The sequence below is a fragment of the Pan troglodytes genome, chromosome 9 (genome assembly GCF_028858775.2).
Source record: "Pan troglodytes isolate AG18354 chromosome 9, NHGRI_mPanTro3-v2.0_pri, whole genome shotgun sequence".
Lineage (NCBI taxonomy): Eukaryota > Metazoa > Chordata > Mammalia > Primates > Hominidae > Pan > Pan troglodytes.
Window position 1 is genome coordinate 63,609,522 of NC_072407.2, and position 19,808 is coordinate 63,629,329.

At 46.2% G+C, this 19,808-nt stretch overlaps 2 protein-coding genes across 17 annotated transcripts in view; one reads left to right on the forward strand and one right to left on the reverse strand.

Annotated features, from left to right (window-relative positions):
* Positions 1-2,327, reverse strand: part of CYB561A3 (cytochrome b561 family member A3) — a 13,584-nt gene extending 11,257 nt beyond the window's left edge. Inside the window, exon 1 of one of the 2 annotated variants that reach the window (XM_063782952.1) lies at positions 1,761-2,327. The gene's annotated coding sequence lies outside the window, so the exon portion shown is untranslated. The remainder of the gene's footprint in view (positions 1-1,760) is intronic. The other variant, XM_009423233.3, reaches the window with a different exon arrangement.
* Positions 1-17,903, forward strand: part of TMEM138 (transmembrane protein 138) — a 20,949-nt gene extending 3,046 nt beyond the window's left edge. The window contains exons 1-7 of one of the 15 annotated variants that reach the window (XM_063782956.1): positions 2,450-2,652; positions 3,526-3,895; positions 4,279-4,342; positions 4,460-4,545; positions 6,078-6,249; positions 7,948-8,023; positions 8,617-9,231. In XM_063782956.1, the coding sequence (XP_063639026.1) occupies positions 6,124-6,249; positions 7,948-8,023; positions 8,617-8,729 (315 nt within the window). In that variant the 5' untranslated portion in view covers positions 2,450-2,652; positions 3,526-3,895; positions 4,279-4,342; positions 4,460-4,545; positions 6,078-6,123 and the 3' untranslated portion in view covers positions 8,730-9,231. Of the gene's footprint in view, positions 1-1,977; positions 3,896-4,278; positions 4,546-6,077; positions 6,250-7,452; positions 8,300-8,616; positions 9,232-16,472 lie in introns of those variants that run through there. The other 14 variants (XM_063782955.1, XM_054662320.2, XM_508474.7 and 11 more) reach the window with 14 other exon arrangements.
* Positions 17,904-19,808: the final 1,905 nt, after the last annotated feature.

Here is a 19,808-nt window from a genome sequence, read left to right on the forward strand (position 1 = left end):
CCTGTGCAACAGAGATAGACTCTGTCTATAAATAAATAAATACCCAGGAGTTCCAGACCAGCCTGAGCAACAGTGAGCCCTCATCTCTAAAAAAAAAAAAAAAAAAAATTAGCTGGGCGTGATGGCATGCACCTGTAGTCTCAGCTACTCAGGAGGCTGAGGTGGGAGGATGGCTTGAGCCCAGGAGGAGAAGGCTGAAGTGAGCCGAGATCGCACCACTGCACTCTAGCCTGGGCGACAGAGCTAGACTCTGTCTCAAAAACAAAACAAAACAAAACAAAAAAACCGTGAAAACTGCAATGCAAATGCTTGAAAATATCCTCTCATTTGTTCTAAGGGCAGGCTGGGCTGTGATCCCAGGGTGTGCTCACTTTGCAGAGCCCCATTCTAAGGGAGCAGTCAGCAAGCTCTTCTGTAAAGGTCCAGGTAGTAAATATTCTAGGCTTTGTAGAGCACATGGTCTGTCACAACTATGTCATCAACTCTGCCCATGCAAGAGCAGCCACATAAACATCTTAACAAATGAGCACCACGGCTGTGTTCCAGTAATATTTATTTATGGACACTGAAGTCTGAGTTTCACATAATTTTCACGTCACAAGATATTATTAATTTCTTGCGAAAAAGGATTCTCCCAGCTGAGCTAAAACAGGTCACGTCCAGGGGTAAGAAATGCTAGTTCCCATCCAGCCCTTAGTCTTAGAAAAAGGCTCTACGCAGGCTGGGCGCGGTAGCTCACGCCTGTAATCCCAGCACTTTGGGAGGCCGAGGCGGGCGGATCACATGAGGTCAGGAGTTCGAGACCAGCCTGACCAACATGGAGAAACCCCGTCTCTACTAAAAATACAAAAATTAGCCGGGCGCGGTAGCGGGCGCCTGTAATCCCAGCTACTTGGGAGGCTGAGGCAGGGGAATCGCTTGAACCCGGGAGGCGGAGGTTGCAGTGAGCCGAGATCGTGCCACTGCATTCCAGCCTGGGCGACAGAGTGAGACTCTGTCTCAGAAAAAAAAAAAAGAAAGAAAGAAAAAGAAAAAGGCTCTACTCCAAACTCTTGCAGTGTTACTTTTATAATTTAGAACTACAAATAAATGAAAGGGTAGAAAATCAGTTTGTTGCTCTCCCTCCCCGATGGACTGGGGGACTTCAAGAATCTTGAGGACCAGATTTAGGATACAAGCCCTAAACCCTCATCTTACAAATCAAAAACACTGTGACACTGGGGCCCAAAACAAGAAAATGACTTAGCCAAGGTAAGTGGCAGAGCTGGTACAGGAATTCGGGTCCACTCCCTCTCAGCTCTGAGGATTCCTTATTCTCAAAGGTAGCTTCTGTTAAAGTCGGAACATCAGGAGTGAAGGGCTCAATATTCCTGCCAAGGAGGTAGGTGAACAAGTTACCCCTTAGCACCGGAATAATTATAGACCCCGACTTCAGGCTGTGCCTAGGTCCGGCTCAGGTGTCCAAAGAACCGTTCCAGGCACCCGAGGGGTGATCCCTGACTCCTCTGCTGGGTGCTCGTGCCAGCTAACAATGGGTGAAAATTGGGGCGAGGAGCTCCAGCTGCTTTCTGCGTCCTCTGAAGAGCTTTCGTGCCTTTATAACCACCGCGTTGGAAGAAAGAGCGCGGAGAAAGGTGCCCACTTTCTAAAAGAGAAAATTGAGGCCGAGCAAGGGGGTCGCGACAGTGCGAAGCGAGATAGCAGCGGAACCAGCATTCGAACCCAGGTCCCTGAACTCCCAGCCCCGGGATCCTTCTCACCCCTAACCACAGTGGGACGAAGTGAGGCCGGGATCTCCGGAACCCGCCTCTCGCTACCAGGCGCCGGAGCTGCCGCTCCCGAGGTTCCTAGGAGATGCAGAAGACACTGCCCTGAATGCCTACAGCCGGCTGGCAATGCCGCCCCAGAGCAGAGCGGCGGGCGCCGCCTCGCCTTCTTATAGGCTCGCAGCACTTCCAGTCGCGCGCGAGGCCTCCTGGGAAGTGAAGTCCGGAGGCCAGGGGTGGCCGGCTCCCAGCGCGCCAAGGTGCTAACCCCCTAACTCCCGTTCCTCCTCGGAGTTTCTTCTCCAAGTCCGAAGTGAGGGTCCAGGACTGCTGCGATGCATCAGCCCCGCCTCTCATCCCCCATCCAGAGGAGGCGGAAATGTTCAGGTGAACGCGAAGCCTCCCACTACGAGCCGGCCCTCAGCAAGGCCGTGCGCAGTGTGGGCGGGAACCCTAAGTCAGCTAGCGGCGACGCTGGGAGGGCCCGGAGCAGGCCGGGCCCCGAACAGCGAAGGCTCCAACATGGCGGCCAGACTGGCCATACAGCGGGAAGAGAAAGCCGGGGACTAGCAGGCCGCACGGCGCAGACGGGCCCGCCTCCTCCATTTACTTCCGGAATTTAAAGCCGGCTTCCGGAAGCCGGGACGATGTCCCCATGACAACCGACGTTGGAGTTTGGAGGTGAGAGTGATTGACGAGGAGTGGGTTAAGTGACCAGAAGTCAGAATTTTTGGTGCTGTTGTTTTGGGCTTGGGTTTTATGCTTTGTTGTTGTTTGCCAAGGAAGCCTCGTTTTTAAGTGGATTGGGAAGCGTGAGGAATACTGCCCTAGGTACAAAGGGAAGGCGGCAGGTAGCGGTGGACGAATTAAAGAGCTTCATGAGCTTGTGAGTCTCCACTGCCCTAAACTGGAGGGGATCGTCGTACGTAGAGACAGGCATGGGCGTTTCTGCATAACAGATCCTCAAAACAGCCCTGGATGGTGGCCTATGACTAGTGGTTAAGAGCACGGGTTTGGCGTCACAGTTATGAAGCCGGGTTCTGCTGACTTGAGACCTGGAGGAATGCCTTGAGCTCTGACTTCTGTGTCCTTTCCTGTAGAATAGGAATAATTCCCACCTTGCAGACTTGTAGGGAGGATTAAAGGAAACGATCTTGGTTGACAAGTTTATCGTGGTGTGGGTACCTAGGTAGTAGCTATCAGTGTTATTTAATGCGGCCGGGCGCAGTGGCTCACGCCTGTAATCCCAGCACTTTGGGAGGCCGAGGCGGGAGGATCACGAGGTCAGGAGATCGAGACCATCCTAGCTAACATGGTGAAACCCCGTCTCTACTAAAAATACAAAAAATTAGCCAGGCGTGGTGGCACGCACCTGTAGTCCCAGCTACTTGGGAGGCTGAGGCAGGAGAATCGCTTGAACCCGAGAGGCGGAGGTTGCAGTGAGCCAAGATCATGCCACTGCACTCCAGCCTGGCGACAGAGCGAGACACTCTCTCTCTCTCTAAAATTTAATGAATGAGGAAACCGCGAACATACGTCCAATAAGGTGGGACTTCACCAGCTGAGGTGGAGGAGGTGCCTTAACCTTCCGGAGCCTCTGTGTAAAATGGGGATAATATACATTGTAATGGCTACTTCTCAAGATGGTTGTAGGATTACGTAAGGTTAGAAATATGAAAAGAGCTTATAAATTGCAAAACATTTTACCGATGCTAATTTAATCGCTAACACTCCAGAGCATTTTGAAATTTCTTTATAGATTTGGCACAGCAGCGGGTCATAGGACACCCCCAGAGCAACTTGTGGGTCTTGGAATAGATGAAAAGAAACAACTGCCACTGTGTTGCAACCATAACCCTAAAGATAAAGCTTTCCAGGAGACCCCTGTTTCCTCTCTGCTTTTTCTGCCTAGGGCACTTCACACTTCTTTGCTGGCATTTTTCCTGCCTAGTTAAATACTAGTCTATCAATTATGTAAGAGACAGCTTAGTCCAGTAGTTAAGAGCACAGACTGTGGACCCGTGCAGCCTGCATCTGAATACCAGCTCTGCCACTTACTAACGACGTGACCTTGGACAAATTATTTTACCTCTCTTGGCCTCAAATTTCTCATCTGTAAAATGGGGAAGGTAATAATGTATTATGTCATCTACCTTGTGAGGTTTAAATAATGTTAGTGCTTGTAGAACACTCCCTGGCACATTGTAAGCAATGTATAAGGATTTGCTGCCATTTTTGTTACCACCGCTACTACATGACCAGGCAGTCATTCTTCTCAGTAATACTACTAGATTCCTTTGGTTAGAGACAGCTCTGCATTGAGAAGATTCCAGGCATGGAGAAAAGCTGGTGAAGGTCCTAGAATAAATGACTTCTTGGGGATTTTTGTTGTTGGTTTTGTTCACTAAAGTATCCCATGCAACTGGAGTGGTACCTGGCACACAGTAGGTCCTCGGTAAATGTTTATGGTATTAATACATTTCTAACCTTGCTTATCTTTTTGCTCCAACAGGTGCTTGCCTTAGAGCAAGGGAAACAGCTCTCATTCAAAGGAACTAGAAGCCTCTCCCTCAGTGGTAGGGAGAGAGCCAGGAGCGGTTTTCTGGGAACTGTGGGATGTGCCCTTGGGGGCCCGAGAAAACAGAAGGAAAATGCTCCAGACCAGTAACTACAGCCTGGTGCTCTCTCTGCAGTTCCTGCTGCTGTCCTATGACCTCTTTGTCAATTCCTTCTCAGAACTGCTCCAAAAGACTCCTGTCATCCAGCTTGTGCTCTTCATGTGCGTGCAGTAAGGCACTCTGGAAAGCTGAACCCACACAATTCAAAGGCCCTGACAGTGGTGATTTAGTGTCTTAAAGTTATTAGTAGGCTGGGTACGGTGGCTCACACCCATAATCCCAGGACTTTGGGAAGCCAAGGCAGGAGGATCTTTTGAGGCTGGGAGTTTGAGGACCAGCCTAGGCAACATAGCAAGACCCTGTCTCTACCTACTAAAAATTTTTAAAATTAGCTAGGCATGGTGCCACACACCTGTAATCGCAGTGATTCAGGATGCTGACGTGGAAGGATTGCTTAAGCCCAGGAGTTCAAGGCTACAGTGAGCCATGATCATGCCACTGCACTCCAACCAGGTGACAAAGACCCTATCTCAAAAAAAAAAAAAAAAAAGCCAGGTGTGGTGGTTCACGCTTGTAATCCCAACACTTTGGGAGGCCAAGGTGGGCAGATCACCTGAGGTCGGGAATTCGGGACCAGTCTGACCAACATGGAAAAACCCCATCTCTACTAAAAATACAAAAATTAGATGGGCATGGTGGTGCATGCCTGTAATCCCAGCTTCTTGGGAGGCTGAGGCAGGAGAATCACTTGAACCTGGGAGGCAGAGGTTGCAGTGAGCCATGATCATGCTACTGTACTCCAGCCTGGGCGACAGAACAAGACTCCATCTCAAAAAAAAAAAAAAAATGTTTAAGAGTGTCAGATAGCCTGGGCAACATAGTGAGACCTTGTTTCTATTAAAACATAATTTTTTTTTTTTTTTTTTTGAGATGGAGTCTAGCTCTGTCGCCAGGCTGGAGTACAGTGGCACAATCTCAGCTCACTGCAACCTCCGCCCCCTGGGTTCAAGCAATTCTCCTGCCTCAGCCTCCCTAGTAGCTGGGATTATAGGTGTGCGCTACCACACCCCACTATGTATTTATCACACCCAGCTACTTTTTGTATTTTTAGTAGAGACGGGGTTTTGCCATGTTGGCCAGGCTGGTCTCAAACTCTTGACCTCAAGTGATCTGCCCACCTCGGCCTCCCAAAGTGCTGGGATTACAGGCATGAGCTAATTTTTTTTTAAATTAGCTGAGTATAGTGGCACACACCTGTGGTCACAGCTACTCAGGAGGGTGAGGCGGGAGGATCACTTGAGCCCAGGAAGTCGCTGCAGTGAGCTGTGATCATACCACTGCACTCCAGTCTGGGCAACAGAATGAAACTCTTGTCTCGAAAAATAAGGAGTATCAGAGAATCTTCTATACGACTATGTATGGAAGAAATTTTAAAAATAAAAAAGAGTATTAGAGCAGGAAAGCCTTGACTAGGGACTGCAAACCCAACTGATGGGGCCAGTGGGTAATTTTAGGTAATTTTAGCTTCATGTCATTCAGGTCCCAAAACCCATGTTATCTCTGTGAGGGTTTAAGATGTCAGATGCCTATCTCACAACAAAGGACAGGCCTCGTGGTGTCCCTCAGGACATAGTACCTGCTCTTGGGTCCTCACACAGGCCTTCATTGGTTGTACTTTTTTTTATGTCTACAGCATCCAGGATATTGCAGTCCTCTTCAACATCATCATCATTTTCCTCATGTTCTTCAACACCTTCGTCTTCCAGGCTGGCCTGGTCAACCTCCTATTCCATAAGTTCAAAGGGACCATCATCCTGACAGCTGTGTACTTTGCCCTCAGCATCTCCCTTCATGTCTGGGTCATGGTAAGAGTGGCAGTCTGAATTCTTTTTTTAATTTTTATTTTAAATAGAGGTGGGGTCTTACTTTGTTACCAAGGCTGGTCTCAAACTCCTGAGCTCAAGCAATTCTCCTGCCTCTGCCTCCCAAGCTCAAGCAATTCTCCTGCTTCTGCCTCCCAAAGTGCTGGAATTACAGGCATGAGTCACTGTGCCCGGCCTGAACTCTGAATTCCTGAATCGCTAAAGGGCTAGGAATAACTTTTCTTTTCTTTTTTTTTTTTTTTTTGAGACAGAGTCTCGCTCTGTCGCCTGGCTGGAGTGCAGTGGTGCGATCTCAGCTCACTGCAACCTCCGCTTCCTGGGTTCAAGCGATTCTCCTCCCTCAGTCTCCTGAGTACCTGGGATTACAGGCACGCACCACCACGCCCAGCTAATTTTTGTGTTTTTAGTAGAGACTGGGTTTCACCATGTTGGCCGGGATGGTCTCAATCTCTTGACCTCGTGATCCTCCTGCCTTGGCCTCTGAAGTGCTAGGATTACAGGCGTGAGCTACTGCGCCCGGCCACTGGGATATCTTTTCTCTGGGAACCCAGCTTCATTCTTTGACATCTCACACAATCCTTCGTAGAGAACAGGTGAAATGAAAGTGGTTTGGGTTGGAGCCCTGGGCATGTGAGAGTTTCATAAGGTACTCTTGACCAACCTTATGTGTTGAAAAACAGCCTTGTCCAAGAGTCAGGGGAGTCTTCCAGAACATTCAATTCACCTTTGCCCCAAACAGGCCTACCAGGGCTAAAACAGGTAGTTGAATGTGTCTCATCATTAGCTATTTGGGCAGGTGGATGTTGATACAGGTTATTCTTAGGCATCAGTGCCCCATGGCTAATGCTGTAGGCAGTGGATGTTTTTGGAAGTAGCCAAGCAGGATTGCTGCTTGCCCTTGAGTGCTCCATGCCGTCTGCCGAGCTCCCATCACTTTAACTAGGAGAACCGGCCTCCAGGATCCCTCCCTTTGGTTCTAACATAGGCCTTAGATCAGATCCAGTGTCTATGGTTTCAGATTTCTTCTGCTTCACAAATTCTTCCAGCTCTTTGAGTATCTTGTATATTTCTCATGTACTCAATTCAATTGAACTCTAAAACCTCAGGGTTCTCTAGTTGTCACTTCATTATTAAAGCCACTTTCACACCTGAACCCCCTGTTAGGTTGTGCTTGTGATTCCACAGAAAGAAGTAGAGGTCCCAGGAAAGAAGCAAAGCAACACCAGAGTCTCCGGGTGCTTCCTGAAGAGGATTCTGTGCCCTGGTTCCTGGAGCCAAAATAGGTCCTGGCTTTGTACTATAAAAGCCGTTAATCTCATTAAACCCTGAGTACACCAAAGTCTTTATCTGACAGGAGCTGAGCCAGCGATTTTTCAAGGCAAGACAGTGACCAGCTGAACTCCTGAGATAATGAGTATATCATTTCTCCTTGGCAAAGGTTATGGAATTAAAGAGAATAAATAACTTAGTTCATACTTCCTCCCTCAAAGTTAAAAGATATTCCCTTTGCAGCAAAAAATGGAGCTTTGAGGCTCCTTCGAGAAACACTCCTTGGGGTTGTAGAAAGGAGGAAGAGGTTAGCATGATTTTAAACCAACTGGCATCTCTGCAGCTAACCAAGTTGGAGACATTAGGGCCTCTTGTGGCCATTAACTTTTGTGTATCTCACATCTCCTTCAGAACTTACGCTGGAAAAACTCCAACAGCTTCATATGGACAGATGGACTTCAAACGCTGTTTGTATTCCAGAGACTAGGTAAGGACCAGAGCAAGGTCAGGCCTCTCTCGGGTCCCACATATGTCTCTTTCAGTGAGGGCCTTGATGCTGGCTTCCCAGACCTGTCCCAGCTGGCTTGGGATGGTTGTGACAGCCACACCAGGAACAGGAGGGATTACTGCCCCTGCCCTTGCTAGAAGACTATGGGAAATCAGGAGGCCGGGCTGTCCAGCCTCATTAGGTTCTGTTCTTTTTGTTTGTTTGTTTGTTTGTTTGTTTTTGAGTCAGTTTTGCTCTGTCGCCCAGGCTGGAGTGCTGTGGCGCTATCTCGGCTCACTGCAAGCTCCGCCTCCCGGGTTCACACCATTCTCCTGCCTCAGCCTCCTGATTAGCTGGGACTACAGGCGCCCGCCACCACGCCCACCTAATTTTTTGTGTATTTTTAGTAGAGACAGGGTTTCACCGTGTTAGCCAGGATGGTCTCGATCTCTGACCTCATGATCCGCCTGCCTCTGCCTCCTAAAGTGCTGGGATTACAGGCGTGAGCCACCACGCCTGGCCAGGTTCTGTTCTTAACCTGAAATGATACTCAGGAGCACCCCTGAGGCTTCTCTTCTGCTTCCTCCCCACAGCAGCAGTGTTGTACTGCTACTTCTATAAACGGACAGCCGTAAGACTAGGCGATCCTCGCTTCTACCAGGACTCTTTGTGGCTGCGCAAGGAGTTCATGCAAGTTCGAAGGTGACCTCTTGTCACACTGATGGATACTTTTCCTTCCTGATAGAAGCCACATTTGCTGCTTTGCAGGGAGAGTTGGCCCTATGCATGGGCAAACAGCTGGACTTTCCAAGGAAGGTTCAGACTAGCTGTGTTCAGCATTCAAGAAGGAAGATCCTCCCTCTTGCACAATTAGAGTGTCCCCATCGGTCTCCAGTGCGGCATCCCTTCCTTGCCTTCTACCTCTGTTCCACCCCCTTTCCTTCCTTTCCTCTCTGTACCATTCATTCTCCCTGACCGGCCTTTCTTGCCGAGGGTTCTGTGGCTCTTACCCTTGTGAAGCTTTTCCTTTAGCCTGGGACAGAAGGACCTCCCAGCCCCCAAAGGATCTCCCAGTGACCAAAGGATGCGAAGAGTGATAGTTACGTGCTCCTGACTGATCACACCGCAGACATTTAGATTTTTATACCCAAGGCACTTTAAAAAAATGTTTTATAAATAGAGAATAAATTGAATTCCTGTTCCATAAATGGGGGAGTCTGTCTGTCTAGCTAGATCTCTTCATGTTAAGAGGCGTGCCAAGGTCCAGCTTAACATCTACTTGACCCAGAGGGAAGATGGAGCCACAGATGAAATACAGATCTTTGTTGAGATCCATTATGAGTACAAAGTATTTTAGCAGAAATTCAAGATGGAATCTGATGCTGCATCCCCCACTCCTGGAGCTCCAGATGTGTGTGCTCTGTTCAGACTCTCTTTCCTTATCAGAAGCCTTAACTGCCCTCAGAAGAATAAAAATATTCCCTTAGCCAGTTTTGGCAAAAGAAATTTTTAAAATTCTAATGTCCGTAGTATCAGTTTTCTATTGCCAGAATATTGTATAACAGTCCACCACCAAAGTTCAGGGGCATACAGCAATCAACAGCTGCCTGGCTCTTTGTCTTGGGGTTCAGCTGATCAAGGCTGTGTGTGGGTGGTTTCAGCTGGGCTCACTCATGTGTCTGTCAGCTGCAGGTCAGCTAGGCAGCTGCGATGGCCTTGGGATCCACTGGCAGTTGGCTAGCCTTCATTGACCTCAGCTGGAGTGACTGTGGTTACTCAGCTCTGGTTTGCAGATTTACTTCCCACAGACTAGCCTGGATCTGCTCACACGCCAGTGGCAGAGCGGGAAAGTCCCAGTATGCAACCCCATTTCAAGCCTGTGCTTGTCTTGTGTCTCCTAGACTCCTGTTGATCAAGGCAAGTCACGCAACTAAGCCCAGAAACAAAGTGGCAAACGGTTACCAACTACAAGTTCTTAGACTCTCATTGCTATAGAAATTGACATGAGGCTAAAAGAATTTGCCGACAAGGCTTCATTGGAGCTTATGCCTGGGCATAAGGGACACAACACAAGTCAAAGAGAGAGTTCCCTGACTGACTCCAAACAAAGCCTGCAGGGATTTTTCCCTTAGGCAAAGCACTGGAATTGACCTCGGGTAGAGTAGGCAGGCTGGGCTGGGCAAAGCACGTGAGGGTAGGGTGTGCAGGTCAGCATCTGGTTGTAAGGGTTATCTTGAATAATGGACCACCAGGTGGTCTAGCCAATGGCAGCAAATCTGTATTCTTTCCTGAGGAGGGACAGTCCACACACAATGTTGGTTTGATATTTTGGACCTCCTAAGGCCAGTTCCTGGAATTCTTTAAGTAAAAGGCCTGGTTAAACATTGTGAGAGCACAGAAGATGAATACAAAATGGCGATTTGCTTTGTATGACTAAAGCGTTGATGATAGTGGATACATCAGCAAGGTAGAGGGGTGGGTTTTGTGGTCAGTGGGGATGCATGAAAGGATGCTGTAGTGGGGGTGAGCTGAAGCCACACCCTGTCTCTACTCTGTCTCAAAAGCACTACAAATTTTCAAGGCCAAAGGCATGGATACAGAGAGAGTAAAGAATGGGGGCCATTAATTCACCCAGTCTCTCACACCAGAGAGCTGCTCTGTGAAACTTGTTCTTCAGAGATGCTTTGGCAGGGTCGCCAAGCTTTTTTTAAGAAGGGTCAGATAGTAAATATTCGAGGTCTTGAGGGTACAACCACTTAACCACGACACTGAAGCATGAAAGCTTCCATAGACTATAGGATACATAGGTAACGGGAAAGTGTGGGTGGTTTCAGCTGGGCTCGCTCATGTGTCAGCTGCGTGTCAGCTGCAGGTCAGCTAGGCAGCTGTGATGGCCTTGGGATCCATTGGCAGTTGGCTAGCCTGCAGTGACCTCAGCTGGGGGCCCCCAAACTCATTATGCCAAAAGGAAAGTTAAGCCTGGAGACTGAGTCACGCAACACCGCCCCCCTCTCCCAAATAAATGAATTTATTTTATTTTATTTTGAGATGGAGTCTAGCTCTGTCACCAGGCTGGTGTGCAGTGGTGCGATCTCGGCTCACTACAACTTCCGCCTCCTGGGTTCAAGTGATTCTCCTGCCTCAGCCTTCCCAGTAGCTGGGATTATAGGCACGTGCCACCACGCCCAGCTAATTTTTGTATTTTTAGTAGAGATGGGACTTCACCATGTTGGCCAGGATGGTCTCGATCTCCTGACCTTGTGATCTGCCCCCCTCGGCCTCCCAAAGTGCTGGGATTACAGGACTGAGCCACCATTCCCAGCCCCAAATGAATTTCTGTTACTTCACAGCCTTTTGTCAAAGCATTATGCCTTAGGCCGACCCCACACCCCCAGGGAAAGGAAAAAAGCCTCAGGCATCCTTAGATGACTGCCCTCAGAAATTGTTCTGTGCTGGCTTTGAACCCTTTCAAGATGTCCTATAAAACAAGGACATGCCAATTCTTACTTCAGGTCTGCCTGCAATCTAAGTCTAGCTCCTAAAGTAAGAGTTTGTTAGATTTCACACTGATGATGCTTGTATTGGTGAAAAAGAAAGCCGAACTCTAAAATACTTGAAGAGATGTATTATTCTGAGCCAATGTGAGGACAATAACCCATGACAAAGCCCCAGGAGGTCCTGAGAACATGTGCCCAAGATGGTTGGGTTACAGCTTGATTTTATATATTTTAGGGGGACAGAAGTTACAATCAGAGACATAAATCAATAGACGCAAGGTGTACATTGATTTTGCCCAGAAAGGCAGGACATCTCAAAAGGGGAAGCCTTGCAAGTCAGGTGGATTTAAAGATTTCCGATTGGCAACTGGTTGAAAGGGTTAAATTTGGGCCGGGCACAGTGGCTCACACCTGTAATCCCAGCACTTTGGGAGGTCGAGGTGGGTGGATCACAAGGTCAAGAGTTCAGGACCAGCCTGGCCAACGTGGTGAAACCCTGTCTCTACTAAGAATACAAAAATTAGGCAGGTGTGGTGGCACATGCCTGTAATCCCAGCTACTCAGGAGGCTGAGGCAGGAGAATTGCTTGAACCTGAGAGGCAGAGGTTGCAGTGAGCCAAGATTGTACCACTGCCCTTCAGCCTGGGCAACAGAGCAAGACTCTGTCTCGGAAAAAAAAAAAAGTTAAATTCTGCCTAAAGAATTGAAGTATTCAATTCTACCTAAAGTGTCGAAGTCCACAGAAATGTTTGCAGTTAAGATCATGAGAGGGTATAGAAGGCAAGGTACTTGGTTTTGTTTTGTTTTTGAGATGGAGTCTCACTCTGTCTCCCAGGCTGGAGTGCAATGGCATGATCTCAGCTCACTGCAACCTCTGCCTCTTGGGTTTAAATGATTCTCCTGCCTCAGCCTCCTGAGTTGCTGGGATTGCAGGCATGCACCACTGTGCCCAGCCGGAAAACATTCTTTCTCAAAAAAAAAAAAAAAAAAGCTGGGTGCGGTGGCTCACGCCTGTAATCCCAGCACTTTGGGAGGCGAAGGCGGGGGGATCGTGAAGTCAGGAGATTGAGACCATCCTGGCTAACATGGTGAAACCCCGTCTGTACTAAAAAAAATACAAAAAAATTAGGCAGGCGTGGTGGCAGGCACCTGTAGTCCCAGCTACTCGGGAGGCTGAGGCAGAAGAATGGTGTGAACCTGGGAGGTGGAGCTTGCAGTGAGCTGAGGTCACACCATTGCACTCCAGTGTGGCAACAGAGTGAGACTCTGTTTCAAAAAAAAAAGAAAGAAAGAGGGATTGTTCAGGACAAACCAGCAAGTCCAAGCATTTCATTAACAGTCTGTGTAAGTTACAATAAGAGAATTTACTTTTTTTTTTTAAAGCCAAAAACTTTTATATAATCAAGTTGTCACATTAAGTTTGGTTTGCCTAGGAAAAAAACAGATTAAAAAAAAAGTTTTTAATTAAGGTTATTACATCTGTTTATCTGTCTATATGCGCTTTTAAAATACTTGCAACATTGAGTTACAGGGCTTTGATTCCTGGGTCTAAGAAGGACAGCAAGTCCTGCTAAATGTTAAACACTGACGGCAATTAAAGCCCCATCTTCACGCCTGGTAGAAGATGCCAATCAAAATAAACTTCATTCCTGAAGCACAGGGCTGGAAAATCAAAGCTATTCAACTCCTCAAGGCCCAGGGACTATCAAGAAAGAGGCGGACAGATGAGATTGTAAAGGCTGATTTTGAGAGACAAAATAAGTTCAGTTTCCCTATAAATTAATCATTAATGTCAAAGGCACACTGAAGCAAGACCAGCATATGGGCCTCTGTGTCAGATTAACAAGGTTTTCTTGAAGCAGTAACTGACTCCTTAATAAAGGTTATAAAAGTTATAAAGGCTTATGGAAGTTATATTTAATTGGCTTCATGCTGTTTTTATTAGGGCTTATTGTTTGGAAAATTAAGTCTCCTCTCTCAAAGAATGAAGGTTTTTACCTTTTTTTTTTTTTTTGAAATCCTTGAGTTATCACTGGTTAAATGAATGACTTATTTAACAATGGCCTGTGATAACCTTTGATATTTGAGAAACGTTCCAAAATCAAATTATAAATAATGTCTTTTTCAGACCTAATTAATCCTTTAACATATTATTAATAGGTTCCCTAAAGTCCAAAAATGACATATTTGGCTTACTTGGTATAAAAATTATACAGGAAACATTGTCAAATATAAAATGGTGTTTGGTTTTCTTTGGGCTGTATTTGTATAAATATGTTATTGGATGTGTTCCAAAATTATGGGAGACTCCTATAATTATTTTTTATTTTTTATTTTTTATTTTTTAAAGATGGAGTCTCACTCTTGTCGTCCAGGCTGGAGTAGTGCAGTGGTGCAATCCTGGCTCACCGCAACCTCCGCCTTCTGGTTCAAGCAATTCTCCTGCCTCAGGCTCCCAAGTAGCTGGGATTACAGATGCCTGCCAACACACCCGGCTAATTTTTGTATTTTTAGTAGAGATGGGGTTTTGCCATATTGGCCATGCTGGTCTCAAACTCCTGACCTCAGGTGATCCATCCACCTCGGCCTCCCAAAGTGCTGGGATTACAGGCGTGAGCCACTGCGCCTAGTCCTTTTTTTTTTTTTTTTTTTTGAGACAGAGTTTCGCTCTGTCACCTAGGCTGAAGTACATTGGCATGATCTCAGCTCACTGGAAACTCTGCGTCCTGGGTTCAAGCAATTCTCCTGCATCAGCCTCCCAAGTAGCTGGGATTACAGGCACCCACCACCACACCCAGCTAATTTTTGTATTTTTTTTAGTAAAGACAGGATTTCACCATGTTGGCTAGGCTGGTCTCGAACTCCTGAGCTTGGGTGATCCACCTGTCTCAGCCTCCCAAAGTACTGGGATTACAGGTATGAGCCACTGCCACTGGCCTTGGAAACTCCTATAATTCTGATATGACTTAATGTACATTATCGGTAATAATTATAACTGTTATGTTAAATTATTATGTGCCACAGAGGTAACAAATTTCCTTGTCAGTTTTGTCTTTGACTATAGCTGCCCTAAAACATTTTGTCATCCATGGACAATTGTTGTTTTGCTTTGGTCCTCTTTAGAAGGTGGTTTTATAATCAGCTATAAAACTCTAGGCCAGGCATGGTGACTCACACCTGTAATTCCAGCACTTTGGGAGGCCAAGGTGGGCAGATCATGATGTCAGGAGATTGAGAACCATCCTGGCCAACAAGGTGAAACCCTGTCTCTACTAAAAATACAAAAATTAGCTGGGCGTGGTGGCAGGTGCCTGTAATCCCAGCTACTCAGCTACTCAGGAGGCTGAGGCAGGAGAATTGCTTGAACCTGGGAGGCGGAGGCTGCAGTGAGCCGAGATCGCGCCACTGAACTTCAGCCTGGTGTCAGAGTTAGACTCCATCTCAAAAACAAACAAACAAACAAACAAACAAACTCTAATAGGTGCCCCTGAATAAGGTTTCTGATAACTTTAGAGATTGTCACATCAGAATAGAGGAAAAACTTTCACGACTCATGGAGAACTGAAATGTTCATGAAAAATGAAGCAGAACAGGAATTAATTGCATGGACTAAAGTAATAGGTGTCTGAAATGATCTTTTTAACTTTACACTTAAAATGTTGCTGATCCTGTGTTTTGTTTTTCAGAGTCAAGAAAACTTTTAAGCTATTTATAGCTTTAACAATTGAGTATACTCCTATGAACAAAATTTGCAGCATATTTGTTTTTCTCTGATTTCTCCAGAATTTGGAGATTATTTGTGAGTATTCTTTTTTTTTTTTTTTTTTTGAGATGGAGTTTCACTCTTTTTGCCCAGGCTGGAGTGCAATGGTGTGATCTCAGCTCACCACAACCTCTGACTCGCAGGTTCAAACCATTCTCCTGCCTCAGCCTCCCGAGTAGCTGGGACTACAGGCATGCGCCACCATGCCTGGCTAATTTTTGTATTTTTAGTAGAGATGGTGTTTCACTATGTTGGCCAGGCTGGTCTCAAACTCCTGACCTCAGGCGATCCACCCACCTCAGCCTCCCAAAGTGCTGGGATTACAGGCATTAGCCACTCCACCCAGCTGTGAGTATTCTTAACTTATGACAATACTGTTATTTGCATAAGTGCAATAAGAATCTGTTTTCGTTTGTAACAGGACACAATTGGAGAAACTGGTTATTTTACCAAGGCTTTTACTGGAATGGTGTGCTTTCCTTTAAGCAATCAAATTTGACTTTATGGAGCCAATAAAAGCCCCTTGGAAAAACTGGCCCCATACCTTTGTCCACACAGCCGCTGTCCAAGGTTTCTGACCTGTGGCAAGTAAAGCACGTCACTTTCTGACAGGCCCAGGAGTCCCAAGTTTATCTTGGAACCTCAAGAGGAGAGGATCATGCAATTCATAGGTATTTGATGGCACAAATCCACGGCTGGGCTCGGCTTTTAAAAAGTCTTATCTGAGATTCTTTCTATGGAACAGAGTTTCATCAAAGCCAATTTAAAAGCCTATGTAAAAAATAATTATTCGGCCAGATGCGGTAGCTCATGCCTATAATCCTAGCACTTTGAGAGGCCAAGGCAGGCGGATCACCTGAGGTCAGGAATTCAACACCAGCCTGGCCAACATGGTGAAACCCCATCCCTACTAAAAATACAAAATGTAGCCAGGTGTGATGGTGCATGCCTGTAATTCCAGCTACTCAGGAGGCTGAGGTGGGATAATCATTTGAACCCAGGAGGTGGAGGTTGCCGTGAACTGAGATCACGCCACTGCACTCCAGCCTGGATGACAGAGCAAGACTCTGTCTCAAAAAAAAAAAATAATGGAAAACTGGAAAGAGAAAAATTGTTTCAAAAACTATAGCACACCTGTTGTTAGATTCTTGTCTTGCCTAATGTTTTTCAATTTTATTATTTTCTACAGTTTGGACCGAATTCTAATTTTTCTTGACTACAAGTCTTCAAAATAATGTTTTCATTTTTTTCTTCTTTTTTCCATTTTTTTCCAATTTGGAGTCACTGAAAACTAAGCTGTGCTTTCATAAAGCCCTGCAAACTGAATCTAGACAACTTCAGAAGAAAAATAACAGCAACCTATTTACATACATAAGCCACTTTCATACCTGCCTACCGATGTATGGACTTCAGAGTAATGTGGCTTATAGCAATTTTCCAGGATTGTTCTTTTGTTTGTTGTTGTTGTTCTCCCTTCCTCCCCCTATTTTGTCTTTATGGGACATGACACTTCACAACCTTCTAAAAATGAGTTTTCCTAATAACTCAGGACCTACTCGTCTAGAAATAAACCATCCTAGCCATGAGAGATCAGATGAAACATGAGACAAGAGACTGATTTTTTTCTAAAATGCTTTCTCTAAAAGATTTTTAAAAAGAAAGGGGAGGAAATGTGAAAGGAAAATATTTTGGGCCCCCAAATCACTCAGCTAAAGGCAAAAGTCAAGCTGGGAACTGCTTGGGGCAAGCTTGCCTCCCATTCTAATCAAAGTCACTGCTCTGCTCACTGAGACAAATGCATATCTGATTGCCTCCTTTAGAGATGCATTCATGAGAAACTCAAAAGAATGCATCCATTTGTCTCTAGTTTACCTGTGACCTGTAAGCCCCTCCCTGCTTCGAGTTGTCCCGCCATATTGTTTCACTGAGCCAGACTAAGGCATACGTGACTATTCCTCTACCCTCCTCTTGCATGTAAATTGTGCCTTCAGTGAAAGGCTAATCAGAAACTCAAAAGAATGTAATTGGTTATCTCTTATCTACCTATGACCTGGAAGTCCACTCCCCTGCTTAGAGTAGTCCCACCTTTCTGGACCAAACCAATGTACATCTTACACATACTGATTGATGTCTCATGTCTCCCTAAAATGTATAAAACCAAACTGTGCTCTGACCACCTTGAGCACAAATTGTCAGGACCTCCTGAGGCTGTGTTGTTACAGGCACGTGTTCTCAACCTGGCAAAATACACTTTCTAAATTAACTGAGACCTGTCTCAAATTTTCTGGGTTCACACTCACTTGGCGATCCAAGATTTATTTTCCTTTCACACTGGTCAGATGTGCCTGAATTCCAAAGGGAGGACAGTATAATGAAGCATGTCCAAACACCCCTTCCAATCATGACCTGAACTAGTTTTTCAGGTTTAGTTTGGAATCCCCTTGGCCGAGAGGAGGGTTCATTCAGTCTTTTGGGGGACTTAGAATATTACTTTTGGTCTACACCAGGGAGGACATGGAAGCTTCCTGGCTGTTTTCTATACATTGCCCTATGCATGTCTTCCATCTGGCTATTCTAGAGTTCTTTCCTTTTATAATAAACCAGCAATCTAGTAAGTAAACTGTTTTCCTGAGTTCTATGAGCCATCCTAACAAATTACTGAACCCAAGGAGAGGGTTGTGGGAATCTCTGATTCATAGCCAGTGGGTCAGAAGTACCAGAGAGCCAGACTTGCGATTAGCATTTGAAGTGGGGACATTCTTGTGGGACTGAGCCTTACTTAACCTGTGGGCTCTGATGCTAACTCCATGTAGTGTCAGAATTGAATCGAATTGTAGGACACCCAGCTGATGTTGAATAATTTGTCAGTGCGGGAAAACACCCACACATACCATCATACCTGGCTAATTTTAATTTTTTTGGGTAGAGATGGGGCCTTCCTGCTGTTGCCCAGGCTGGTATCAAACTCCTGACCTAAAGCAATCCTCCTGCCTGGGCTTCCCAACGTGGTGGGATTACAAGCGTGAGCCACTGCACCTAGTGGAAAGAAGCACTTTGAAAGGGCTTAGAGACTTCCATTCTTCTAACTGACCAACACTCCACTCAGGAACTAGAAAAGTCAGATAAAATACACACACAAAAAAAGTCATATATATATATGATTTTCAGTTTGAGGCTTTCTTTTTTTTTTTTTTTTTTTTTTGAGATGGAGTTTCACTCTTGCTGCCCAGGTTGGAGTGCAGTGTCGTGAGATATATATATATGTGTGTGTGTGTGTGTGTGTGTGTGTGTGTATATATAGTGTTTTTAGTAGAGATGGGGTTTCGCCATTTTGGCAAGGCTGGTCTCAAACTCCTGACCTCAGGTGATCTGCCTGCCTCGGCTTCCCCAGGTGTTGGGATTACAGGCGTAAGCCACCACGCCCAGCCTAAATAATAATCTTAAAAAATCATATTTTTAATACCCTCAGAGAGCTGGTGAAGCAAGAAGGACCGGCAGACCTAAAATTCTAGAGTACAGAGAACCATAGAGAAGCCAGCTAACAATTGCAACAGAATTCTCCCTGGGGTATTTACTAATTCTACAATTGAGCAAGAGGCTAAGAATCCAAGCATTGCCCAGACAAGGTTGCAGAAAAGCCAGCTGAGCTAAGTCATCTCATAACACTGGAGGAAGAAAATTGGGGAGTCAAAGAGCCTTTAAAACATAACAGATTTTTTCCTTAAGATATTTACCAAATTCTGAAGCTGTGTAGAACTAGAGGCTATAAAAATCTAAGCCTCTGGTGAGGCATGGTGGCTCATGCCTGCAATCCCAGCACTTTGGTGAGGCTGAGGTGGGCGGATCATCTGAGGCTAGGAGTTAGAGACCAGCCTGGCCAACACAGTGAGCCCCTGTCTCTACTAAAAATGCAAAAATTAGCCAGGCCTGGTGGTGCGTGTCTGTAATCCCAGCTACTCGGGAGGCCGAGGCAGGAGAATCACTTCAACCCAGGAGGAGGAGGTTGCAGTGACCATGCCAACGCACTCCAGCCTGGGTGACAGAGTAAGACTCCGTCTCAAAATAAATAATAATAAAAAAATAAGCCCCAAACTTCTGAGAAGCAGAGTAGAATTTCTGACTGATAGCGATGAAGATTCGAATTTAGGACCCACCTGGGCAAAGGGATTGGCAAACACACAGGGCTTTCATATGAATGCTCAGGAGGGCTCCTTACTGGGAACAGGATGAAACAGGTGGACTGAAATTTGTCAAAATTGTAATGCAGGCTGGGCGCGGTGGTTCATGCCTGTAATCCCAGCACTTTGGGAGGCCAAGGCGGGCGGATCACGTGGTCAGGAGATCGAGACCATCCTGGCTAACATGGTGAAACCCCATCTCTACTAAAAATACAAAAAATTAGCTGGGTGTGGTGGCACACGCCTGTAGTCCCAACTACTCGGGAGGCTGAGGCAGGAGAATCGCTTGAACCCAGGAGGCAGAGGTTGCAGTGAGCCGAGATCGCACCACTGTACTCCAGCCTGGA